Below are 27,534 nucleotides of genomic sequence, written 5' to 3'. Positions count from 1 at the left end.
TATTATAAAATTAAAATTGTGTATTTCACAATTGTAATTTTATAATTACATTATCACATTATGCGAATAAAACTTAAAAGTTTATAATCAATTCCTCAATTATTTGCTATTAATATTGTTTTTCTTATATTTTCAGAGACGGAACAAACGTCTTCAGACGAAGAATCGCGAACTTTCAAACCGGTTGAGGAATGGCTTCTCGGAGTCTATCACTCCTGGTGTGAGATCAGTGCGCTTATGTATACTCTGATTGGGACCAATATGTGAGTACATTAATGATAATGTCTAGAACTTAAATTATTTTTTAATAAATTTAACTTATTTTAAAAATCTGATAGACAGCTAATGTAATAATACATTGGATTTCATTTATTACGTTGGTTTTAGCGACCAGTTAGCTATGGCCACGTTATACTGTACTATATATATATATATATATACGTACAGTAAAATGTATATTTTGAGGCATGATTTAGTACAAAATTTATGTCTGTAACTGCTACCGGATTGGAATCGAATTCTTTGATTTATTATTTTGTGATTACGTCAACAGTAATTAATTTACGTATTAAGTGTTTATATGTCTACGTATAAATATTACACTAGTTTGAGAACTTGCGAACTGGTAGTAAATGTAAATTTACAATTAACTTTTTTGACGTTCATAAGTGTACTTGTTTACCTGTATGAATAAAATTATGTTGATTTTGAGTTTGTAATATTAACCTAATTACTGCTAGTAGACTATAAATTTTCAAAAGCTTTTTTTAGCGTTTAAGACACTTGTGGTTTAACGTAGAAAGAAAAGTTCGTTACGTATATACATACTCTTTAAGTTAAAGTTTATATTCCTGTGCGTTATTTAAATAATTTTTTTTACAGGAGCGTGGAAATGGTGAAGTCTCCTTGGTCGTATCGAGCTCGATTTGGCTGCCATTGTCGGCTTTGTCTCAGCGCTGCTAATAATGTTGCCGCGTTGAGGCATTCCCTTATCGATATTGTACGGGAATTGGCGCATGGTGAGTGAATGTTAGAATAGCTTTTGTGTGTGTGTATAACAATATAGAATACTGTTACTAGTCTTGTAATAAATCGAATAGAAATTATAATTTATTTTCATAGAAAAATATTAAAGTGATAGTGTTGAAGATACTAATTAGTATCTCTTGCATATATTTTAAAATATATTCAAATAATGGATTTTTTAAATAAACTAAATCAAAGAAACATGATGCCCGAAAAGGAGGCAGCTACTTAAGAAATGATGACTTCCTAAACGGATGTACCGATTTTGATGATATTTTGAGTATAAGTGAACATTCCAGATTGGTTATAAATACAATTGTTTTTTTACAGTCTAGATTGTTACATCTTATTAAAAGTTTGTTTTTCGTATTTATGATGTGTCTTTCGTATCCACTCGTAGACTATAAATTTGTCTTTTGAGAACAGTATTTTTTTATTTTTTTTTATTGATAAAGTTTGCCAACGCTCGGCACACACATTGGTAAAAACAAACACAAAATACAATTTTTAATGTGACAAGCACTTAGAGGCAAACATGACATTCATTAAGAGCACATACAAATATCAATCGAAACAATTGTTAAACAAAAAAAAACATTACATAACAAATGTTAAACTATGTATGAATATATCCTCTAAACTATTAAATATATCATCTAGTATTTTTGACAGTCTTCAAAATAATGATTGCAAATTCGTAGTAAAATATCACTTTATATAATTTATTTATTTACACACGAATTAACTATTATTATTTTTAAAGTTTTTTTTTAGTCAGTTAATACTTTAGTGTAATAATGTTGCAATTATAATTGAAGATTTATAATTGGCCCATGTTGTTATGTATATATTCATCTATTTTTGTATTGTGCTGTGAATCTTCTTATGAATAAATAAATAAATAAATTTTCAGTAAGTAGCACGAGTGGCGTAGCGGGTGCTCTCGTGAAAATGCTGTGTCTGAACTGCGCTGAACTGACGCCGGCACATTGGCGCCTTCAGCGGCTCAAAGTGCCTGACGAAGGTATGGATACATTTATTTATAAAGATTATTGGTTCCTTTCGTTTTATTGTGAACAGATCGATTTATAGTATTGTCTTTTATTAACATAAGTTTTACACATTTAAAGAAAAACACTTTTTTAACGGATTGAAGTTATGTATTATTGTAAATATTAAAACATAATTTTAAATTTAACCGACGTTTCGCGTGCTTTACAGCGTGCGTATTCACGGCGACTGAAGACAAAAGGTGTCGAATGTCAAAAAAGTATCACAGCTGTAGAGAATATTGTATTATCTGTATTTATTTCCCCGGAGTTGGTATTGACTAAAAGATATATAGTAATTATAAGTTTACAATAATACATAACTTCAATCCGTTAAAAAAGTGTTTTTCTTTAAAAGTTCGATTTATGTTTAGTGTAAGTATCTTTGTTTATTTAAGGCAGCAGAGTTAAATGAGTTACGAATTATCCATGTTAATTATAAATGGTATGAAGATCCCTGAAAGGTCGACAACACATCGGCGTTGCGTGGACGGCAGTGCCCACCTGTTTGTTTCTATAACAGGCATAATTTGAAGTGATGAAAATGTCACTGACAAATTAGTTTTATCATTTAAATACACCTTTACATATATAAGTACTTAATTATTTCACGACATTTTAGTAATAAATCAATTTTGATAATACGGGTCGTAGAATAGTTATAAAGGTTTTACAGAAACACTCTACTCAAAAACTACCAAAATATATCAATACCAAAATATATAATCCTTAACCGGCCTATGTCAACTTGTTAAAATATGCACACTTTCACGAAGAAAATATCAATAAAAACTCGGGGCCTAAGAGATGTATCTGGATTTCAAAGAAACATCACTGTGGAAAGCACCCCCGATATACTAAGAACATATAATATAATTAGTATGTTAAATCATAAACAAAACCCCGATGTATATTCATATTTTTTTCAAGGAGCGGAAATAATTCACCAACACCTAACGAGACTAGCGCAGCAGAACGAGACGGCCGAACAGTTTGTGAACAGAGTCTGTCTTTGTCGCTCCTATTATCGTCCGTTTGAGAAACAGTGAGTATACACAAAATATTTTTATAATATTTATTTATTTATACTTGATTACTTTATTCACAAATATACACATACAGGTTATAAAAGTTATAAGGCAACGGGCGGCCTTATCGCTTACAAACGATTTCTTTCAGGCAACCTTAATGTGAAACAAAAAAAAAACACCAACAGAGGGTGGATAAATGTAAAATAATTAACAAAAAAAAAAAAACGTACCCATATTTTTTTCCATTTTCGTTTCATGTTTATGCGACGCTGGTAATAATATAATAGTGCAGTTATTTCCACGTCCATTCCTGGCTGAGTTGAGACAGAACTAAATGCATTGCCGACAGTGTTCACAACCTGACGCCAGGCAATTGTCGTATCAGGGCCGAAAAATTATCGTACATGGATAGAAATTATCGTACGAGTCAGGAAAATGGATAAAATACTTTTAAAAATCATATGAAACGTGATAATAATATGTTGGAAATAATTTATACATAGTTTAAATCTTGTAAACTTGTGTTTGTAAACAAATTAAATGTTCGACGTATGGCAAGACCTGAGCGGGGAATGGACGAGGGCACTGCGAGTGTGACGAACGTGCCAAATTATAAATTCGAATTGAACAACAATAACAACCAATGAAAGCATTGCGCCATGATGCAACGGCATGTGATCCTGATAAAACAATGAACCAATAGATGGCACACATCTACAACACTAAAAAACTGTCATTATTATTGGGCTATCTGTGTAATCATCCAATTTTTCATGAGAACAGAAATTATCGTACAATCTGCGTACGATAGTCGCGTGCCGTCGTACGTAGCTATGAAATTATCGTACGGTTGTGAACACTGATTGGCGATTTGGCGAATCAGTCTGGCGACGCAGGGTCGCCAGGCGTAGTCATAACGTCGCTGGCCACGTTCTATTGCATTGCATGACATATGCAAAACACACAGTTATAGACAACCATTAGTTTTTTAGCGTCAGCTTATTTTAATTGTATTAATGATATTTTCAGGTACGCCGTGGAGAGGTTTTTTAAAATATTGGAAAAGTTCAAAGCTGCGTCGACAATCACGTTTAAGGTGAGATAGTTCTATCTTTTAAGTTTCTTGAAGAGATTGCCATGTTTCACATGATACTTGATATTTTTATTGTTATAATTACTTTGAGTCATGTGAACTAAGGTGTACCTGTTTCATATTATAAACATTTTGTGAATTAAACATGGCGATTAAAAAGTGACAGAAACTTTCTTGCCAGTTGTCGTCTTTGAGCTTTGGCAATGTAATTTTTAAGGCATTTCAACTCAGATTTCTGTATGTGTCGTAATAATTTATTAGAAAAGTGAGTGTTCGTCCTGTACGTACCTGACAGCCGCTTACGACTTTTTGGGTCTAAGGCATGCGATTTCCTCGCGATATTTTCATCCATTGTGCGTTGGTGCACAGGACAAAGACAAATGAGATTCGCACATCGCAAACACTAGGTCAAAACTTCTTTAAATCCTTACTTATTTAATACCTAAAGTTTACTATAAAGTGGTGTTTCTTATTATAATTGTAACTTTCAGGTGGATCTAATCCCCCCAGAAGGATCACCTCCGGAAGAATGGACTTGGATGTCAGCAGCAAGGCGGAGATTGGCCAGATGTCTCGCTGCTCATCATCGGAATAACACAGCGCATCGGTTGGCGGATATGGCTGCAAGGACCGCGCCTACTGACTGTTAGTATATCGCCAGTTTTAGCAGACTTAATATTTATTTATTTTTGACGTTCATAAGTGTGCAATATGTTACCTATATGAATAATTGATTATTGTTTGTTTGTTTAAAAAGTATACGTAAATCTTACCGTACGTACCGTATACCATTATTTACTTTTTAGATGTTCGTAAGTGACGTACGAATATTGTCATATTTCATAGTAAATTTCCTTTAGGTAGTTATTTATGCACAAAACATGTCTTCATTCGAGAAACCTGTTCCGAAGTGCTTTTCTAAAATTATGTATCGCGCAAATTCTCTAAAATTGTGATGTAAATACCTAACAAATATAAATGTGTCTCTGTAGTACATTGAAAAAGTTTCATTAAATTTAATTTTAATGAATTTAAAAACACACGCTACGAAACTTACTGCCGTTAAGAAACTTAAACTTATGTTATCATTTATTTATTTATTAACAGCCCATGCATGGCCAAACTCAAACTAAAAACAACGTAAAACCAAAAAATGTAATTATTTACAAAATTGACTATGCTATCCCCTAATCCCCTCCAAGTATACCCCCAAATCACAGTATACTACCCCCATACCCTTCACATATAGGACGCTCTCCGGTGTAGAGTCGAGAAACCCATAGCAGCGAGAGTATCCGAGCAATGGGTCCTTGTTGACGCTGGTTTATGTTTCCGGCAGTGGTAAGAATTGTCTAATGATATCTCGCAGCAAGTATGCGCTTTCCGATTCGTTTTCTATTAGGCTTAAACCAAACCTGACTACAACAACATCCCTACAAAGCTCGAATAATACCCTAACTACACTGACACTGACAATTATTTAGATACTTTACTGTAACATATCATGTTATGAAGTTTTGTAAGTTTTTGTGAGAAATAAATAAATATTATTATTAACTTAGTAAGGTAGAGGTAAGGCAACAAGGAACTTATTTTGCACCCTTTCAATCATATATGATTGAATAATCAAAATAAGTTGTAGGGTCATTAAGGGACCATATGACGCAGCTGGTTTCAATTATTGGCCTTAATGATGATTATAGCATGCTAGTGGCAATGATATGTAGCATCATATGATTTAAAGTGCAAGGCACGAAATGCGGCGCGCGACTAGTTTTGAAGTAGAGATATAGTAGAGATAGATATCAGATAATTTAATGCATTGTTCAAAGTTCGATATAATACATAGTATGACCAACCATAACAATGTGTGGGTAATATGTGTAATACACCAAATAAAAAAATCGAAGACCCCCTTTATATATGCTTAAATATCACTTAAATACCCCGGCGCACGTACTCAGCCACTCGGATCGATGTAGTGACACGCCGAATATTCAATATCAGTCGCCATCTTATGTTTTTAAAAACATTAGATCACCGAGGGATTGGGGATTGGGTATACTGTCTTCTTGATATTTATTTGACTATGAAAAATAAATGTTTTGCAGTGAGTGCGTGGTCTGACTATAAGCATCGCTGCGACTGTCTCACTCCAAGAACTGTCTGTGCTCAACAACGGAAACAACTTCTCAGGTAAAAATTATCATAAAGATTAATATATAAAAATATATTAAAGATTTTTATTCATAGACGAAGGTCATCTGCTAGGTTTTATTCGTAGGAAAATGTTCCCTTTTGTAAATATTTGAACCTTTTTGTTGATGTATTCCATCATTGGCTATATTTTCAGTGTATTTGTTTGTAATTATTTATGATTTATGTTAGCTTGCATAACGAAATAAATAAATATGAAATATAAATAAAATAAATATATCAGATAAAGCTGTTGCATGTGGTTATGACAAATTTAAGAAAATTTTATTATTTAGGTTTCAAGTATATATTAGTGTATACATGTCGCTGTTAATTGGTTTAATTAGCCGTTATTGAATAGAAAAGTAAATTTTTCTAAAGAGTAATATTTTTTCTATAATAAATACATAATATTTGTAATATAATATTTTGTGTTTTTAGGATATCGTTCTTCGGTATGATGCATGCGGTCAATAAATACAATGGCAAAGATGATCCCGATGAAAAGGTATTTTTATATATTTTTGTACTTAAAATGATTAACATATTCAAAATCAATGCTTATTTTGATTTTGAATATAGGGGATTTTCTCAATACATATTTTGTGTCTAGCCCACTAAAACTAATACAATCAGTCGTCAGTCTCTTTTTATCACAGCGTACACAGAATTTGACAGATAAAAAATGAGTACAGTTAATACTATTTGTGAAAAGGAAAAATTCACATTTTTTATTAGGTAGTGAAAAAAAATATATATATATATAGGCTGTGTTTGTAAACGAGACTGACGAAAGACGATTATATATTCGAATTTAATTTTTTTAAGCATCCAAACGATGTGAGGGGGGATAGCGCTGGAAGAGAATTGCAACACGGCGCCGGTACTGGAGCCAAGTGAGTATAGGAAAAATAAAAAAAATAATCTTTTTGAAAGCAAAATTAATAATTATTAATTATTAGAAATTATACATAAATAATATTGTCGAAGAAATAGTTAGCGATGGTTTATGGCACAATATTAATGTAAATTAATTCCTTTTAACACTTTGCTACACTCAATTATAACAAGCAACCGGGTCAGGGAACAAATCTTACTTTTAATCACAATACACTAGACCGAACTCGGTCCAACCTCAAAACCGCAATGCTTTGCTAAATACTCAATCGGTACTGTACTGAAAGTTTAGTCAAGATGCCTTGACAGTAGTGTATGTAGAAAGTCAAAAACTACATTTGTATGAAAATGACAGTTCGTATCGGTAAGTTTCTCTTTTTTGTTTTTAGTTTGACTAAGCAGGTGGCTTGATATTGATCCTCGACCCCACATTTACTCTGAATTCGTTCGTAACAATATTCGTAAAGTATCCATTCTATTTAGTTGTATTAATACAACATGCATGGTACTCTAACTATTGGCCATACCCTATACCACGATGTGATGGATTAGACACACAAGCATATCAACAGAGTGTCCGAACTTCCGTAACCTTAGTATACTAAGGTTACGGAAGTTTTAAATAATCTCACATGGGCTTTTAATTTTTTTTTTATCACAACCGGGAATCGAACCTGGAATACCTGATGGCTGATAGTTAAACATACTATCCACCAGTCCAAAGTGGCGATAAATATAGCCCCATAACTATCCAATAGGTTACAGCATAGTTTTTTCCGATGAACTGTTGAACTGACGAAATTTTTTTTGACAGTCAACTGTAAAAAAAAAACTGTCTACAATTTAAACAGAGTGGTTTGAAACCTTTTTCTTATTAAGTGTGTCATTTTTTTCAGACCTCCAGATAGTATGGAGCAACAACTTCAGTTGGTCAAAGCTAGTATGGATATGGACTTGATGGATTCGCTTAGCAATGACTTGGACGATTGTAAGTATATGTGATGAATAAACTAATGATTAACAAAATTGGTAAAAAGAAACTGTAAACATTGGAAAGTGTTATAACGAACTCAAGAACTTAAATACATTTATGCAAAAGAAACTAAAATTTATCGAGTGATCGAGCTCATAGTAAAATTTAAAACATATTTATTTTTAATTTTTGTTTTGTTTTATTTTTTTATTTTACAAACTACTCCGAACGCTTTAAAGTTTATTGTGATTTTTTTGTACACCTCATAGGTTTGAGAATAGTTTGTAAACTATTTCATATATTCAGTGATGAGGGTGGCCCAACCTAGGACAAGGACATTATTTTTTTTATTATTTCTTTTAATTACAATATATATTACCCAAAATTTTCGTCTGTACCTATTTTTAAAAGAATTGTTAGTATTGTAATAATATTTATATTCGAGCAGTGTTGGCCTAGTGACTTCAGCGTGCGACTCTCATACCCTGAGGTCGTAGGGTCGATCCCCGGCTGTGCACCAATGGACTTTCTTTCTATGTGCGCATTTAACATTTGCTCGAAGGGTGAAGGAAAATATCGTGAGGAAACCGACATTTCTTAGACCCAAAAAGTCGACGACGTGTGTCAGGCACTGGAGGCTGATCACCTATTTGCCTATTAGATTTAAAAATGATCATGAAACAGATTCAGAGATCTGAGGCCAAGACCTAAAAGAGGTTGTAGCGCCACTGATTTATTTATTTATTTTAATGATATTTATATGTCAAAACGTTTGTTATGTCAGCTAGTACACTGTACGCTATACGCATATACGCAAGTCTATTGTGGATGAGGGCTGTTATTTATCTTTCTATATATTTTTATACGTTGTAACAATTAATATTCCAGTATCAGAATCGGACAACTCGCTATCAGTTCACTCTGACGGCTCCATCTCCAGCCATTCGGGCTCCAGCCTGGACTCGGCTTCGGAGCTGCTAGTGCTGGCGGCCTGTGCCGTGGAGGGAGGGGGCTCTGGGGGCGAAGGCGCCGGCGAGCTCTGCAGGACGGTGAGGCACTTGATGCGCTCCATTGCGTCCATCGAGCGCCTCATGGATAGGGTCTTGAAGCATTGTGACGATTGGCCGTCTAGGGATGCGCCTGATGCTAGGTGAGTAGACGAAATGTTGTCATAGAATTTGTAAGAGACGTTTTTTATATGCTAGTTTTAATTTTTTTTATCTATACTATATATATATATATATATATATATATAATAATATTATAAAGAGGAAAGGTTTGATTTTTTGTTTGTTTGTATGAATTGAATAGGCTCCGAAACTACTTGGCAGATTTGAAAAATTCTTTCACTGTTGGAAAGATACATTATTCCTGAGTGACATAGGCTATATTTCATTTTCAAAAAAATAGGCATCCTTACTAAAATTACGATAACATTAACATTTGTTTATTATTTGATACAATTCTAACAGATGGCGCTGAGTTAAAGGTAGTTTAGTTTAGGTCCGTGTCGTGGTACCAACGTTTCACATAAGTTCTCCTACGGTTTCCCTTGATTAATTTACTACTATGTAATATAACAAAAACCTTAGCCACAGCAACTCTTGGCCGAGTCTGCTAGTATTTAAATAAATTGACTATTTAATTAGTAAAATACTTGTATTTATATATTTGTAAACTTAAATTCTTTTGTTCTCTCACTGTTTTGCGATTTGGATGTAGCCTGCGGTACGTTACCTTTGTAATGTAAAAATGAAATATGCACCGGATACTTTATCAATGTAAAAGTACTTTTACCTTGATAAACTATCCGGTATTTCATTTTTACGTTGAACAAAATTAACGAATTCTTTAGCTTTTATAATATGTATAGAAAATAAGTTAGAACTTAGAATACATAAAAGCTAGATTTATTTCAGTTAAAATATTAAAGGTTTTTTTTAATCCACTATATTGGTGAAATAAAGACCTAAAGTATACTTTAGGGTACCTCGCACAAAGAATTAGTCTAGCTATTCAAAGGAGGAACTCTGCCAGTATCTTCGGAAACTTGCCTAAAGGGACTCCTTTTAATAATATTTTTTAATAATTAAATTTTAAGGTTTAAGTTATTAGATATATTTTTATGTATTATGTTATTTGTTTTGAATTGTATTAAAGATTTAAGACTTTAGGGTTAGAGATAGATAGAGACGATATAAAGTCATCTTTATCCTCCAGATAAGGTAAATTGGAAATTATATAATTTTCATTTTCATTAGATTTACGAAGACTTTATTTTTTATAGAAAACGTGTCGATCTGGGTTTGTCTGAAGTAGATCGTAAACTAATGGCCATGTATCGAAGACTGCCAGAGGTCCATAGACGACAGTTGCAGGTTTATAGGCGACAGAAAAAATTATCTACGGTAAGATTCAGAAAATTGTTATACGTTTGGTTTAAGTTGTCTGTTCCGTTTAAACAAGTCCTAATAATGTCTTAGTAAATGAAAAATGCCTGATTATGACGTTATTTCAATCGACGTTTGACTGAGTCTTGACATGGCCAAAGGTTGGTTGAACGACTTTCTATCAATTTAATGTCTGTACCGAATCTGTGCGGTCATTATGAGTCTAGTAAACTAGTATACGATTTTAAAGTAGTCAAAAAAACTAGGATACGATTTTAAAGTAGTCAAAAAAACTAGGATACGATTTTAAAGTAGTCAAAAAAACTAGGATACGATTTTAAAGTAGTCAAAAAAACTAGGATACGATTTTAAAGTAGTCAAAAAAACTAGGATACGATTTTAAAGTACATATTCAAAAAAACTAGGATACGATTTTAAAAAGTAGTCAAAAAAACTAGGATACGATTTTAAAAAGTAGTCAAAAAAACTAGGATACGATTTTAAAGTAGTCAAAAAAATTAGTATACGATTTTAAAGTTCATGAGTTGATTAAACGTTGGTCGATTCGACGTTGTGGTTGACTGTTTTACTAAATATCTACTAAAATATCGATACAATTCAATGTCGGCTATGGAATAAAAATAATACATACATAACGTTCTCTAATAGGACAATCAGATAAGAGACTCATGATAAATCGTCTGAATCTATCTAAATATCGTTCGTCCGCAGGTGTGTACGGCGTTAGTGGGCACGGTGGCGCCCCCTCCGCCTGCACCGGGCTCTCCCCCCACGGCCCCGCCCACCTTGCCCCCCACTAGTCTCTGTCCCGAATATCACTTGCAGCGATTCAAGGAGGTATGTTTGTATTTTTTTTTCCTTTTGGCTCTAACACTGTTTGTGCATTAGCCAGCGTCAAGTATGGATGTTTGTATTTATGCTATTGTGTGGACGGTCTGTTTCAAATATTCAAATAAATAAGTTCAATAGAAAGAAGCAATCTTATATTCTTAGATGAATTTAGGTACTTTTACAAAGAGTTTATATAAAACTGTTTATATATGCATTTTTTTTAATGTTTAAATTTGTAGGTCCGTCGTAAAGTAATGCACATGCGCGATCAGCAATTGTATTATCATCGACTTAGAATGTGGCTTGAAGACCAACTGCGACAAGAAAGAGAAAGGTATTGTTTTTCCAAATTAATTTAATAAATCGTTATTTCTGTTGTAATACTAAAATTAGCTTGATTTTTCTCTGTTCACTTGAAACTAATTGATATGAACCCTAAAGATGAAAAGTTGTTAATATAACTTCAAATGTCAGCTGTCTTATGTTATTGAACCTTTGTTATTCTTTTTTGTAGAAACACTTATGTATTGTGTTTGAAAATTACGCATTTGTTCCTATTTAACAAAGTCAAAGTCATCATAACTTTGGTTCCATGTCATGAGAGTAGAGCAGGCAAGAAGAACGCAAGAAACTCTTTGCCACTCTTTTTAATTGCCTAGTTTTGAGTCATACAAATTGTTTGAACTGGAGCAAATCAATCCCAAGGATTAGTATAATTTAAATAATGAAATAGTAACAAATATATTGTTTACAGCCTTCCTGACAGCAGTGTGACATTAATAGATGACTTGCCGAAGCGAAAACTCCGAGCCCTCAGTTCGAAACTCCCACGTCTTGCTGCACCAAAAAGAAAACTAAAACCCACGCAAACTCTAACAAAATCCCATAAAATACTCCAAATGCTCAAAAGTAAACCGAACATGGATCTTAAATCACCGTATAAAGAAATTGACGATGAACCAATCAAGTCTGAAGTAGAACCTCCGGATGCTTTTCGATGCGATAGCGACGCCGAAACAATAGTAGCTGAAAAAGATGCCGATCTCTGCGAGGAAATGAAGGATTGTTTAGCGAAATTTGCTAATTTTGCCCTCCATACGTTAGATAACAACTTGCAAGAAGACTTCAAAGAGAAATACCCAGACTCTATAAGTCCACCGCTGCAGGAAATGTCGCCAACTACGTCCGAACCGATGCCTGTTTATCAGAAAAATCCAAGAATGCTCCCGATAAGCCAGTTTCTAAAGGATGATAAGAAGGAGGAGCACAAAGTCGAAGTGGTCGAGAATAAAGATTCCAATGTTTTTAAATATGTTACCTTCGGTTTGGAAATCAAAAAGGCCATGGAGGAATGCCAGAATATAATTAATACTTACAATAGCACGGAGAATGAAAAGGATAAAGAGGACCCAGATGGGCTGCTGTCGTTAGAACAAATAGTTGAAGTTATGATGAATTTAGAAAAGAATTCGCCGGAATTTTTAGATAAAATCGAATCTGACGATCTACATCTGTATGTGACCAATGGTAATAAGTTAACTGAAATTGTAGAAAATATGCCACAGATATTAGCAAATATGCCCGAAATTGCGTCCAAGCTATCAGAATTCGCAAACGCCAGCTTTGAACTACCAGAATTTGCGTCCATTATGAATAGTCTGCCGGAAGTCAACACTGATGCTCAGTTGACTCCGGAAACTCTTAAACAAATAAGAGAATTGAAGTTAAGTAAACGCGATAATGTTAAAGTTACTAAAAGCACTGCCAAACGTAAAAATAAACCTAGACTAAGGAGTACTGATAACGATATAGATAATGATTTAGATAGTAAGGATAGTGAATCAGACAAACAGAAAAAGGACGATCAACTACCACCGACATTGCTTGCCAAGTGTTTAGAAGATGAAACTATTGTTATACCGAAAGACGTGAAGTCTTCAGAGTCATATTTTAAAGCGGCAGAATTATTTGAAAAGGCAGTGAAGGATGCCTTATCCATGGATGAACTGAAGGGAGTTATGCGTCCTAAATTTACTTTTTGGCGGGATTTCGTTACTAGTAAAGTAAAATCGATCCCCCTAGAAATTCTACGCAATGAAGTAGAAGGAATGCTAGAGAAATTTTATTTGCACATCAAAGATATGGCATGCAAACAACAGGGGCCGCAAATAGATAGACTGATTGAAAAAGCGGAGGAGGCCAGAGAGACCGTTGACAGAGATTCAGACGAAGAAAGCTGTCCACAGTCTAAAGAATCGCTCAAACAAATAACTAAGTTATTAAGCACTTCTGCCGGTAACACGTTCGATCTACTTATTATGAAGCTATCAAAAATGTCGCAAGACAATAAATCCTCTATCAAAAATCTCAAATTTAAATACTATGACGTAATTAGACGGTGTTTAGACTCCCAACAACTGTCGTCTTGGGTTCTCTTAAACCCAGAAATAGCAACCAATGTTATACAAGAACTAACAGGAATGCAAGTGACTAAAGTAGATAATACGCCGGATTTCACGACCATACCGAATGAAATAAAAATCGATTATTTCATAAATCGATTGCGCGAAATGAATCGGAATTACATGAGGAGCATACCCAAAAATTGTCTAAGTGGAGATCAGTGGTTGATTATGCTATACAAATTGGAAGAAGTAGAGAAATCTATTAAAGAAACGTTTTTGAAAATCAAACCAGAAGCGACCAAACAACCTCCGCCGCCCAAGCAAAATTCGAATCAGCCAAGCGAAGCGGAAATTTTGGCAGCCAAAGGCCTTAGCAAAATAATAGGAAAAGCAAATATACGCCCAGTCAAGAAAACCCCAACTCCACCAGCGAAAGAAGTTAAGACCGAGCCAAAAGTCGAGAAAGAAGATAAGAAATCTAAAAACGATGCATTACTAGCTAAATGCGAGGCAATACTTGTATCGAAAGGCGAAAAGTCGTTGTTGGAGAGTTTTTACGCTATTAAATCATATATTGTGCAGGGCGTGCCCGTTCCAGAGACGTATAAAAAGCACGTGATATCAATTTGTTCCAGCATAGACGCGAGACTTCTAGATGACGATATAGAAGAGACGTTGAAAGTGGAAGACGATAAGAATTTATCAGTTATAGGGTCACAAAATCCGGAATTGTTAGCCAAATATTCCGCGCAAGCTTTGCGAAATGCTAAGCAAACGCTAAATGCGGTTGCGTTCAGGAACATGAAGAATGGTGACGAATGTGATACTCCGAAGAATAATTGCAAGTACACAAATGATTGTACGTGCGAGAGTTGCAAGGAGAGTGACAAGGATGATAAGGAGAAAGAGAGACGGGAAAGAAAGCCGATGCTCAAGGCTAAACCGGTGCAGAAGCCTTGTGAAAATGGAATGCATCAACCGCACTTTTGTAAAGGTAAGTCAAAAACCTTTTTATCTTTTTTTATTTAATGGGTTGTTTATTAGAGGTAGATAAACAAAATACAGTGTAAACTTCATGTAACGAGCTACATACTAAAGTGTCGAAAACTTTTGACTTCTCTGCCATACAATGATTCACTCTATTATACCCATCCTCAATAACGAGAATTAACTAATAAAAACTACTTTTTTACGAAATCAGTTAAAACTGCGGTGCTGTGTACGTTATTTTGTCACTTTATTGTCTTGACCGTAAAAAATCATCATACGTACCGTAATTTCTAAGAAATGCGTTCTTTTGATTACAAATTGGGATTGCTCGTACGTACTTTATCACGACGATGCCTCAATATCGTAAGATATGAATAAAAATACAAATTTATTTCTGGTTCAGCAAAACTGGAGGCGAAAATAACAGACTATACGCAAAAAAAATCCAATAATAATTGTGTTTATGTAACTACTAATAGTAGTCTGAAATAAACTTTTCTATATCTAATACAGATTTTTCTTTTTATTTAACAGAAATTCTTTGTAATGTCAAAATTTGTTAACACTAATATTTAATGGTTAATCAAAGACCGCTTCCATATTTGTGAAATAATTTTTTTTCGACATTAACAGCAATCTTCCGATTTACAAATACATATTTATCTAGTGGTATAAGAAATAATACATAACTAGGTATTAAAAAAATCATGTGCTTTAATAACACATTCATACTAAAAAATAATACATCTAATGTCACTATAAACTATGGTTTTGAATGATTTTATTTATACAGTAGGACACAGTAGTGCACCGGCGCCGGCGCAAACCGGGTGTTCCAGCGAGAATCCCGATCAGCCCTGTTCTTGCTGTTATTGCACAGTTTTTGGACACGCTGTAAGTTATAAAAAACCTATTATTATATAATTCTTAATAGTGAGTTTGGTTTACGTCAGAACGGCAATTTAAAATAATTATTTATTTATTTATTTATTCATAAGAAGATTCACAGCACAATACAAAAATAGATGAATATATACATAACAACATGGGCCAATTATAAATCTTCACAAATAGTTTAATTTAAATGAATATATATAACAAGAAGGTACCTAAACATTTCAAAAAATTTTAGTGTTAAACAAAACAATAACAATAAACAGAAAAACAGAATTTAATTTGTTGACAATGAAAATGAAAAAGAAGTCAATACATTTCATTCATCCTGGTTAAAATAATTTTGTACCAGAGCTCTCCTTGTTGCCTCCACACTCCAAGCGAACATATCAATGTCCACCGTTGAGTTATTGAATTTATTTGCTGCCCTAACCATAAAGTTTCTCCCTCTATAATTTGTGTTTACTCTCCTAAAGTTCCTCCCTATATAATTATTATGTATATCTGTGTTCAAGTGTATTTCAGCAGTCGTGGTTAGCGAAGAAAACAATTTTATTATTAGTTATTTTTATACTAGTTGATAATAATTTATTGACATTAGCTCGCACTATCTAAAATTCGACTGTGTACAGAATATCATAATCGTTATATTTGTTTAATCGTGAACTTTGCTCCTTCTCCTGCTTTTCAAGCCTTTTTAGGCCATTATTTTGAATAAAAAATAGCGAGCAAAAATAAGCCTTGTTTGGACCACTATAATAGTGTTAAAGTTCCTATTTTGTACTTAAAAGTATATTTTTTTCAACTTTTCATACCATTACGGCATTAATTATTGAAGAAAACACTTTTTTTACGGATTTAAGCTGTGTATTATTATAAACTTATAATTATTTTATATAATTTTTCCCGACGTTTCGCGTGCTTTACAGCGTGCGCTTTAATTTGGATATTATTGGATCCCAGGTGTTTGGTAAATTTTAAACTATCAAACACCAGGGACAAAAACTATCAACACTTTATAATAATACATAGCTTCAATCCGTTAAAAAAGTGTTTTCTTTAAATGCGTAAAAGTTATGTTAATAAAAGACAATAATATGAATTATTTGATTCAATACTATTCATGCGTATTTTATGTTGGTAATAAATACAAAATCATATATATTTTTCAGCCGCCTCTGACTACGCCAGTGCCGCGAAATTTCAACGAAACGAGAGAAAGATTAAGATCGATTCTCAATAAGAAAAAACAGAAGTGCAAGTCAAATGTAAGTTTTTTTTTATTTTCATAGAATGCCCTTTAGTCGATTGTAAGGTTGGGTAAGATACAGAGCCGAGAGGCCTTTTTCCAGTAGGTCATATCGTCGCAGTATAATAATATTACAGGAAACGATAAAAAAAATTCATTTCGTCAATGTTCGTTAAAATATTAGTATGCCCTTGTTTTTATTTATTTTTGACCATAGTTTTGGATGGTGAAAAGAACTTATTTATTAATAAAATAAATACGTCCTTACTTCATGATTATATACCAGTTAAATGACATAAGAGTCTAAGGGTCTGTTTCACAATGTATGGATAAAGTAACAAATAGCTATGCAACACATAAATTATTTGGAGGATAGAAGTTCCGAATAAGAAACTTCGCGTTTCGTGACGAATAGCGCTATCTAATAGTCGTGAAACGCAAAAATACTGTTTATCCTACCAATAATTATCCGTACATTGTGAAACAGACCGTAAGAATAAAAAAAAATGGTTTTATGACATATATAGATCTAAGTCTCTGAGTCTTTATAAAATAGATGGAAGGTCCTGAGAAAATTATTCTGAATTGGCGTATACTTTTATCTTATTCTTTATTTCTATTCTAGGGTGATTCAAATTCGCCAACGGCTGAAACGGAACGACCAAAAATACAACCAGTTCATCGACCACCCGTAAGTTTTTAATGACATCTTTTTTTTATAATGCAATGTCATTTAAAGAAAACATAATGTATGGCTGAACAAAACTTCATTGATTCTAAATTACAATTATAAAAATGCATGTTTGTTAGAAAATGTTAACATTTATTTAAAAACGAGCGACTCAACTTATGCATTACGAAAACATTAAACATTAGTTGCGATTGCGTATATAATGTGACAAATCTTATAACATATATAAATTATTAAGAAGCGTACACAAAACTACTTAACCGGATTCTAAACAAATTTGCACACGGTGTGCAGTTTGACCTAACTTAAAAGATATAAATATACTGTACGTGTGTATGTCACTGTATTCCTCTTAATCGGCTAGACCGATTGGAATAATTTTTTTGTATGAGTTTGAGTAGAGCCCTGGATGGCGTTGCTGACGGTATTTTAATACTTTGTTTAATTTCCTAATCGCTTAAAATATCACGCAGGAAAGCAAGCCTTCGGGTCCGCTAGAATGTATTATATTATATTGTATATAATTTAAAAAATATATATCATTATTTTCGATATGGAAAAAATTAAAAGAAATTACAATTTGTGGTATTAAACCACAATGCGGAAAAACGTATATTAAGAGCGTTATTTTTTAAAACATTTTTTGTAATTTTCAGGCTCTCCCTAAAACATTACCACCGAATTTAACCCCACAAGCGCAACAAAAGAAGCAAATTTTGGATAAGCAACAAAAACAGCTCGCTGACCAAATGGCCAAAATGGCAGTGAGTGAAAAACCCGAGACAGACACTAAGGTGAGAGAAATTATATAAATCAAAAACTTTACTTAGAAACTGTTTTATAAGTTTGATTTCGCTTATTGAATACCAAAAATAAAAGATTTTAAATAAGATATAGAAAAAAATTGCATAAAGTAGAATCAAGATTTTGTAATGAAATATGTAAATTATAAAATTTCAAGTTTTTGTTTGAAAACAAAGTAGTCAGTTTCCACTCGGTAGGTGTTAATTATTGAATTATTCAAATAGACTATTATTAACCATTAATTATTAAATTCGTATTAACCAGAATTTAAAAAATGATCTGTCTTCCACTTATATATGCGAGCTCTCTGCCATTGAGAGTGTCCATGGGCGGCGGTATCACTTAACATCAGGTGAGCCTCCTGCCCGTTTGCCCCCTGTTCTATAAAAAAAAAATAATAATATACAACTTCAGGTCTTGGAGTCTTTACAAATGCAATATAGTCTATAGTAAGCCTGTATTCACTTTGATTAGTGATTAGGAGAAAACAAGTTGGAACGACGACTACTATTACTTTTTAAAGCAGCCCCTTACGAGCATGTTTGTCTTGTCTTTAGTTTATATCTTTGAAAATGATAGAAGTTTAAAGAAAAGTTTTCAAAGAAGTTAAAAAAAAGCTGTTTAGTAAAATACATATATTGATAGGATAATTTATATTACAGCCAGTACAAAATTCAGCACCACCCACTCCACCGATAAACGCGGATTGTAAGGTCAATCCAAATGCAATGGAACAGATTAAATGGCAGGTGAGTTTTAGTGTAATAAATAATTAATAATGTTAAGTGTTTCAGATCAGTATTGGTATTTCGCTAAGGATATTTAACTTCTCCACCTGGAGCTTTTACACCAGGCACTGGTTAGGCTGGTCCTGGACCCTCCCTTTTCGTTGAAGAACAACACCTTCTTCCTCCGCAGATGAAGGAATTTTTTTTTGCAGGAACAACGCACTCCCCTACACCAGAGACAAGCAATTCTTCAACAACAGGAACAAATACACCAACGACAGTTACAACAGTTTCAACAGTTGGAGAAACAGCTACAGATGCGCATGCAACAGCAGCCGCAAAAGAAACCTGAGCCGATATACGATTTGCCCATACACAACAAACCAACACTGACGCCACAACAACAACAACAAATTCGACAACAACAATTACACCAGGTTTGAAAACTGTTTTAATCTAGAGCTTTTACCTAGAGTCTGGGATCATCATATTTTATTATTATAATTTTAAAAAATTACTTAAATGTGTATTAGTACATATTTATTAATTTCTCAGCCTCATTTAAGGAATTCAGATTTTAAAAACAAAAAAAACTTTAAAATTAAAGCGACACATTACCTACATAATATAACCGCTTAACTTACAGCAACAACAGCAAATGCTCCGTCAACAGCAAGCACAACAAACTCAACAAACCCAGCAACAGCAAGCACAACAAACTCAACAAGCCCAGCAACAGCAAGCACAACAAACCCAACAAGCCCAGCAACAACAGATGCAACAGCAACAGTTTCAGCAGCAACAGCAAATGCAACAAGCACATCTGTTGCAGCAGCAACATTTGCAGCAGATGCAACAAAGACAGAGCAGGCCGCAACAACAGGGGATGTCTATATACAGTAGGGAAACAAGTGTATATTCATCAACATCTCGTTGCTCTAGGTGAGTTGTTCCCATGAGAATGTAAGTGCCTGCTCCTATTTCACCATGCCTCCTGTTGATAGAGGAGTAATCTTTTTTTTTTTTAATTTATTTTATTATTCTTTATTACTCAATATGTCATATTATGGAACATGGTGTAATGGTTGCAGCTCCTTACAAACATTGTGTAAAAGAAAAAAACATGTCGATTAAAAAGAGTGGCGGAGAGTTTATTGCCAGTTCTTCTCTTCCGTGCTATGCCCTTGATTTGAGTACTGGCAGTAAATGTAAAATTAGAATCTTTTGAAATTAGTATATTTCTTTGAATTTAAACAACAGTTAAATCGGAAAAGCTGAAGTCATATATGATTTAATTACGCGACTTTGTTTTATGAATATAGATAACAAAGGAGACTTATCGTGTACTTTTTAATCGTTGTCAAAGAAGATCTTTAAATAGACAATATTTTTTAGTGGATCTTGCTGGCGTGGGCGTGGCTGCTCAAATAGAGTTGAGGATCCGCGGGATTTAGACGCATTGCTCCAGTATATTGAAGGACCGGCGAGACATGTTGACAGAGGCAAGAAAAAGGCTAAGAAACAACGACAGAAAGCTAAAAAGGTAGTTTTAAAGAAAAACACTTTTTTAACGGATTGAAGTTATTATTATAATTATTTAAACATAATTTTAAATTTAACCGACGTTTCGCGTGCTTTACAGCGTGCGTATACACGGCGACTGAAGACAAAAGGTGTCGAATGTCAAAAAAGTATCACAGCTGTAGAAAATGTTGTATTATCTGTATTTATTTCCCCGAAGTTTAAATTTAAAATTCTGTTTATATAATTATTATAATACATGACTTCAATCCGTTAAAAAAGTGTTTTTCATTAAATGTGTAAAAGTTATGTTAATAAAAGACAATACTATAAAAAAGTAGGTATTTTTAACTTCTTTAACTGTTTGCTTATATATCTGTTACTTAATTTAGGAACATGATGGTGGACTATTTTTTAACTAACATTGACTGGAAGTAATAATTAATGCAATCTCACTGTCTATATCTACAGTATATAGGTAGTATATAAAGTTTTGCTTCTTTCGTTAAAATAAACGTTAAGATAGATAGTATCGTTTCCCTTTAAATTATATTCACTTGCTATTACTTATTAGCTTGAAGTACTTCTTTTTAATAATATGAAAAATCGCATGCAAATGGATAATTCCGGTGTACATGTTAAGGATTAAAAATCAACTGTTGAATTAAACGTTTCTCCATCTCCAGACGAGACATCTCGTGTGGAGATCTATCCGATGGATTATTTTAGCGATTTTTAGGGTAATAAAAAGTGTTTGTGTTTAAGACGGAAAGCCGCGTATCGCACGAAGTGTTAAGTTTACGTGAAGAAGTTCGACGCGCGCAGGAAGCCTGTTGGGAAGCGCAAGGCGCGCACGCAATGAACGCCGTGTTCGTACGGAACGCACGCGACAGGCTGTATCAGTTGCAACGGGCAAAAAATAAATGTGAGTATACTAATGTTCAAAAAAATTAATAAAGGTGTGCCCTTTTACCTAGTTTATCCCGTTTTAAAATACAAAATTTTGTCAGCATATTTGAAATTGGTTCCTGTAATCGAAAATATCAATAAAATGCAAGCATTCCAAAAAATACTTGATAAAGGTTATGGAATAAAATAAGGTATAATTTATCAAATACATATGAGTCACAGGTTAGTGGGAGCGATAGCTTATTTATCCCGTAAAAATCTTGATTAATGAAACATATGTAAGATATTGAGAACTCTCTAGAAACAGTTTATTCCCATATACAAATTATGAAATTGACATGAATGAATAGAAAATCGTCTTAAGAAAATTGAATATATTTTTAGGTAAAAAAGTGAAAATGAACGTCGCACAACAGGCTAAGCTGAAGGTTGCCAATGAAGACTTGATGACCATGACATGCCTCTTCCACAACAGTGCTAAGGTAACGAAGACCATTATTTAGGCTTGTTTAGGTTATCGCGGAATGTGGTTAAAACATGTATTAAGAATATACATAGCGCTAAATCATCTACATCATAAGCACGACACACATACACACCCACACTTTTACACCATTACACAACACAACCAATTTAGGCTTAGTTAATTAAATTTAATCAGTTAGTTAATTGTATTGAATACTTTGTTTGTTTGTTCCTTTTTGTAAATCTTTTTAGTTATAACATATCATGTATTCCATCTGTGGCTATGTTCTCGGTGTATTTGTTTGATATTAAATGTGTTTTGTGTTAGCTGTAGGAGTACAAAAAATAAAAATAAAAAATAAAACTGTGGACATATATCTGAACAAAAATGCTGAGGAGGAATGCTTAACAAATATTTGCAAATACATAGTATGTCGATTTTTGTGTTAGAAACAAAAAATATCAATAGTGCATGCTAATTATGAATCCCGTACGTAAAATCTGATACATTTTTGATATTTTTCACCATTATTTCAACTATCTTGATATCACAGACAAGAAGAGATATTGATCTGATCAGCCCATGTAATGCGGGTAGAGATTAAATGCAAGTGTTTGGTCGATAATTACTATTATAAATTAGTTTGTGCCACAATACTTCATAAAATATAGTGACAGAGAGTTTGTTGTCCGTTCTACTGCCTTGATTTGAAGAACTGGCAGTAATTGTAAAATTAGAAGCATTTATTAACATTCATAAGTGTACATTGTGTTACATAAATGAATAAATGAATTCAAAAAAAGTTGTAATTCTTAGAAATAGAAGAATGGACGGTTTCATAATAGTTTTAAAATTGCAGGAGTTGGAAACAGTAATGAACCACTACTTTGAACTCGGCTCGAGTCTGGAACAAGCGGAGAGACAACTCTCGGAGGCGAGGGCCTTGCAGGGATTCAAAGATGTCGAGGTTATTATACAATCGCACTTCTTGGAAAAACAAGAGATGTATCTGATATCGATATTTATTTATTTATTTTCACTACATTTTTCTATCTTAACAGTAATTACTAATACGATAGAATTCCAACTATTCTAGATAAAAACATTAAAAATTAAACTTATATTCCTAAATCTATCTATCCATAACTATATATATATATATCTACTAGCGGATCCGACAGACGTTGTCCTGTCTACACGTCTTTAATTTCAAAATTTCAATTTTTAAAAAAGCCATTTTGATGAAAATTATAATTCATCTAACGATCCAGCACATGGTCACACACGATATAACACAATGATAACAAAACTTTTTTTAAATTTCGGGACAGACTAAAATTAAAATTCGAATATTATTTAAAATTTGACACTGCGATGGTAGCGCCGTCTGTCGGATCCAATGTAAAACATTCCAAAATCAACAACAACTAATAAATTGAAAATTAATTAAAAAAACATTGTCCAGCGGACAAAATTGTGAATCTAAACCATTCCCAGATCCCCTTGAACACACACAAAAAATTTCGTCTAAATCGGTCCAGTCGTTTAGGAGGAGTTCAGTCACATACACACGCACACAAGAAATATATATATTAAGATATATATATATAGATATATCGGCGATACTTTGGGTTTGTCGATATATCGGCAATGGCGATATTTTAATTGCTGCAACGATACTTTTCGCGCTTTAAAAATTGCTAAGGCACTGACTATCTAGCCCGGGGACTGACCGCGTTTTATTCAGTTAATTATTAGTCTTAATTTTTAATATAAATAACTTAAACTTTAACCAAACTTCATATATTTTTCCTTAATTTAATTATAATTCAATAAGCGTTGGTATCGGTATCGTATCGTCAAAAAGGCATATCGATACACCCCTAGTAAATCTATTAAAAACGAAGCATTAATCGTAAAAATTTCTTCAAAAGAAAAAAGCTGAGAATTTCATCGAGATTGGATTCATTATAACCCAAATATATTGTTTTCAGCAAAACCATTTAGTTGTGAAAATGAAGATGGAAGAAGTTCGGAAGTTTCTTAAAGAATTTATGGATAAGCAACTTATAAGTGAGTGGATTTTTTTTTATATTTTACATAAAGAGCAGCGTCGGTTTGTGATCCCTGAGGTCATAGCTTCAATCCCCGGCTGTGCACCAATGGAGTTTTTTTTCTATGTGCATTTAACATTCGCTAGGTGAAGAAAAACAGTGGGGGGAATCGATAATCTATTACCGCGGCATATGCCAAACAAATGCTAATCAAATCACTTAATAAATTATGAAGTATACAGAAATTTGAGACCAAGGGATAATTGCCACTGGCTTTAAATTAATAAATAAATGTTTGAAATATGTTTAAACGTCTCAATATAATAATTGTTTATTTATTTAACTCCATTGTCCAATATAGTTACAATTTTTTCTTTTAAATTTTTGAGTCGTGGTATAAATTCCCATTCTCTGGACTGATATAATTAGTATTGTAAATATATAAAGCCTTTATTTTCTTTTTTAGCAACCAGTTTTATACACAGTTTGTCTTTTGACATAGGACCCCCTTTTTTTAGCCCATTCTGCACCATCTTTTGATTGGATGTCCCCTATTCATTTAGGCTTCTATTAGAAACTATTCCACCATGCTTCTTATATTCCCAGTATCATTTTTATCTTCTTGATTTGTTTTAGAACCTTCATTTACTTTTCTTTTTCATAGACAGCTATATTATAATTAGCATACTTCTCTCTATGTTTGATTGGCAAACATAATTTACACTTTACTAGAAAGATACAAACCAGTTGCGACGCGATAAATTTATTGCAATTTTTGTTTCCAGGTATTGGTTTGGTCCCAAAATCCCAGGAACCAGGACAGAATATGGCGCAAGTCATAAGAATGGATAATGGAGCGAACACACAACAAGACGTCATGGACGATCACCAGGCTAAAGGTACAACTCCATCCTTATTAAACAGTTATTTAATTTCTTCGAATACTTTTTTCTAGAAACTTGTACTAAGATACGACTTTTTAATGATTGAGTTAAAAATTAAAGAAACTCAACTTTTTCAAATGTCTTTTTATGTCTTTCTGATAACAAATTTAGTAAATATCTGAATCTTCATCTTCTTTACATCATGTAAATATACAAAAAGAGTGGTGGAAGAAGCGCCAGTTGCCCTTTTCATTTAATTATGTTCAATGTTTATATTGTAATGTAACGAAGTGTTAATAAATAAATAAAAATAAGTTATATACATAACTTATAAGATGTTTTTAATAGTCTACTGTCTACTAAATATAATGTAATTAATAGTTGAATTTGATGTTTCAGTCATGGAATTACTAGAAGAAGCGCAGCAAGCAAAGAAGCAAGCGGATAAGAAGCAAAGTTGGGAGCAAGCTATTGCTCATATCAATCAATTAGCTAAGGGAAAGGTAAGGCTAGGTTTTCTAAATGCAGAATAAATATTCTTAATGTATATAAACAGTTTAAACTCTATATAACAACACTCAAGGGACTTCATAATTTGACGTTACAAAGAATAAATTCCCGTATTAGAAAAAGGAAATGTTAATTTTAGACTAATGTTAGTAAGTGTTGTATTTTTCTTATTGATATCTGACGATATTGAGGCATCTTCGTTATAAAGCACGTCAAAGCAATCCCAATTTGTAATTAAAAAACGGATTACTTGGAAATTGGCTAAGACAATAAAGTGACAAAAGCTCCGCAGTTTTATGTAATTGCGTAAAAAAGTAGTTTTTATTATTTATTTGTCGTTATTGGGGGTGGGTGTAATGCTATGTAGATTTTCATTGTATGGAGAACTAATCAAAGCAGAATGGGTCGTTAAATTTAAGGATTTTACACTGTACTTATTATTTTAACCCATGTAATTGTTTTGTCATAAATTTTGGGGATTTTACTGCACTTCATATTATCCCTCTAAACCATAAAAGTATTTTTCTTTCCCCCATAAATAACACGGATATACGAAAATTATTACATCGTTGAAAAATACAAAATCTACAGGATACGATAATTTAGATACCAAAACAATTAAATCATGCGCATTATTCCTACTTGATCCACTGACATACATAATTAATCTATCGATAGTAGAAGGGATCTTTCCTGAAAAACTAAAAATATCAATTATCAAACCATTACATAAAAAAGGAGCAAAAACACAAATGACTAATTATAGACCAATAACTTTAATTCCCATATTATCTAAAATCTTCGAAAAAGTAATGTATAATAAAATAGAGAATTTCTTTTTATCATACGATATTCTAAAAAAAGAACAATTTGGCTTCAGGAAAAATCGTTCCACTACCCTTGCGTGCTTTACCCTAGTTAAACAAATTACTGAATGCTTAAATCATAAAATGCTTATAGGTTGCATCTTTTTAGACATGACAAAGGCTTTTGACTTTGTATGCCATGAAAGACTTTTAAAAAAATTAGAATGCTACGGAATAAGAGGTAATGCCTATAACTGGGTGAAAAGTTACCTTCAAAATAGAATGCAATATGTGGAAATAACAAAGATTTGTAAACTAAAACAAAAAACCTATAGATCCAACTATAAGAAAAATGAGTACGGAACACCTCAGGGCAGTATTTTGGCCCCACTACTTTTTCTAACATACATAAATGACCTCCCAGATGCTATACACCAGAACTGTATACTATTTGCTGATGACACTACACTTATAATAAAAGGCAAAAACGACCAAGATTTAAAAAACAACTTAATTAAATCTCTAGACGACGCCATCAACTGGATGAATTCAAATAACCTACAAATAAACATGACCAAAACTAACATAATTCATTTTCAGACATATAACTCTAAAACACTAATAGACGTACAATATAAACACAATAAACTGGACATAATGAACGAGTGTGTATTTTTAGGTATAACGATAGATAAATTTTGTAATTGGAAATCACATATTGAAAAATTACAGAACAAAATAGACCGTTTTGTTTTTGTGTTAAAACGACTAAGGGAAACTGTTAACCATGCTGCGGTATTAGCTGCTTATCATGCATATATTGCATCTATAATTAGATATGGAATTATAATTTGGGGAAATTCAGTCGAAGTGAATAGGGTATTTAAGGCCCAAAAAAAATGTATTAGAGCAATTTGTGGAGCAAATTGCATCGATAGTTGCGTGCCTCTATTTAAGAGACTCAAAGTGTTATCTCTTCCATGTATTTATATATTAGAAATGTCCCTGTTCGTACACAGAAATATACATATTTTTAAATCGAATGTAGTAAGTAGTAGACATGGGGAGAAATTGGCTGTGCCAAAAATAAATTTAGAATTATTTCGCAAAAACGCC

The 27,534-nt window shown here is 32.9% G+C and overlaps 1 protein-coding gene across 2 annotated transcripts in view; it reads left to right on the top strand.

Annotated features, from left to right (window-relative positions):
• LOC110996170 overlaps positions 1 to 27,534 on the top strand; it is a 44,614-nt gene that overhangs the window by 5,795 nt on the left and 11,285 nt on the right. For both annotated transcript variants that reach the window (XM_022263724.2, XM_022263725.2), the window contains exons 8-36: positions 137 to 263; positions 883 to 1,019; positions 1,940 to 2,050; positions 3,006 to 3,120; positions 4,136 to 4,202; positions 4,691 to 4,844; positions 6,311 to 6,395; positions 6,837 to 6,903; positions 7,224 to 7,291; positions 8,189 to 8,280; positions 9,154 to 9,415; positions 10,553 to 10,673; positions 11,388 to 11,513; positions 11,747 to 11,841; positions 12,262 to 14,906; positions 15,696 to 15,796; positions 16,969 to 17,064; positions 17,671 to 17,736; positions 18,393 to 18,530; positions 19,203 to 19,289; positions 19,481 to 19,705; positions 19,915 to 20,210; positions 20,664 to 20,811; positions 21,555 to 21,714; positions 22,083 to 22,180; positions 23,024 to 23,131; positions 24,159 to 24,237; positions 25,004 to 25,117; positions 25,502 to 25,605. In XM_022263724.2, coding sequence (XP_022119416.2) covers positions 137 to 263; positions 883 to 1,019; positions 1,940 to 2,050; positions 3,006 to 3,120; positions 4,136 to 4,202; positions 4,691 to 4,844; positions 6,311 to 6,395; positions 6,837 to 6,903; positions 7,224 to 7,291; positions 8,189 to 8,280; positions 9,154 to 9,415; positions 10,553 to 10,673; positions 11,388 to 11,513; positions 11,747 to 11,841; positions 12,262 to 14,906; positions 15,696 to 15,796; positions 16,969 to 17,064; positions 17,671 to 17,736; positions 18,393 to 18,530; positions 19,203 to 19,289; positions 19,481 to 19,705; positions 19,915 to 20,210; positions 20,664 to 20,811; positions 21,555 to 21,714; positions 22,083 to 22,180; positions 23,024 to 23,131; positions 24,159 to 24,237; positions 25,004 to 25,117; positions 25,502 to 25,605 — 6,092 coding nt within the window. The remainder of the gene's footprint in view (positions 1 to 136; positions 264 to 882; positions 1,020 to 1,939; positions 2,051 to 3,005; positions 3,121 to 4,135; positions 4,203 to 4,690; positions 4,845 to 6,310; positions 6,396 to 6,836; positions 6,904 to 7,223; positions 7,292 to 8,188; positions 8,281 to 9,153; positions 9,416 to 10,552; positions 10,674 to 11,387; positions 11,514 to 11,746; positions 11,842 to 12,261; positions 14,907 to 15,695; positions 15,797 to 16,968; positions 17,065 to 17,670; positions 17,737 to 18,392; positions 18,531 to 19,202; positions 19,290 to 19,480; positions 19,706 to 19,914; positions 20,211 to 20,663; positions 20,812 to 21,554; positions 21,715 to 22,082; positions 22,181 to 23,023; positions 23,132 to 24,158; positions 24,238 to 25,003; positions 25,118 to 25,501; positions 25,606 to 27,534) is intronic.

This window comes from Pieris rapae, chromosome 22, assembly GCF_905147795.1.
Source record: "Pieris rapae chromosome 22, ilPieRapa1.1, whole genome shotgun sequence".
NCBI classification, from domain to species: Eukaryota; Metazoa; Arthropoda; class Insecta; order Lepidoptera; family Pieridae; genus Pieris; species Pieris rapae.
This window is presented reverse-complemented; position numbering and strand designations above follow the sequence as displayed.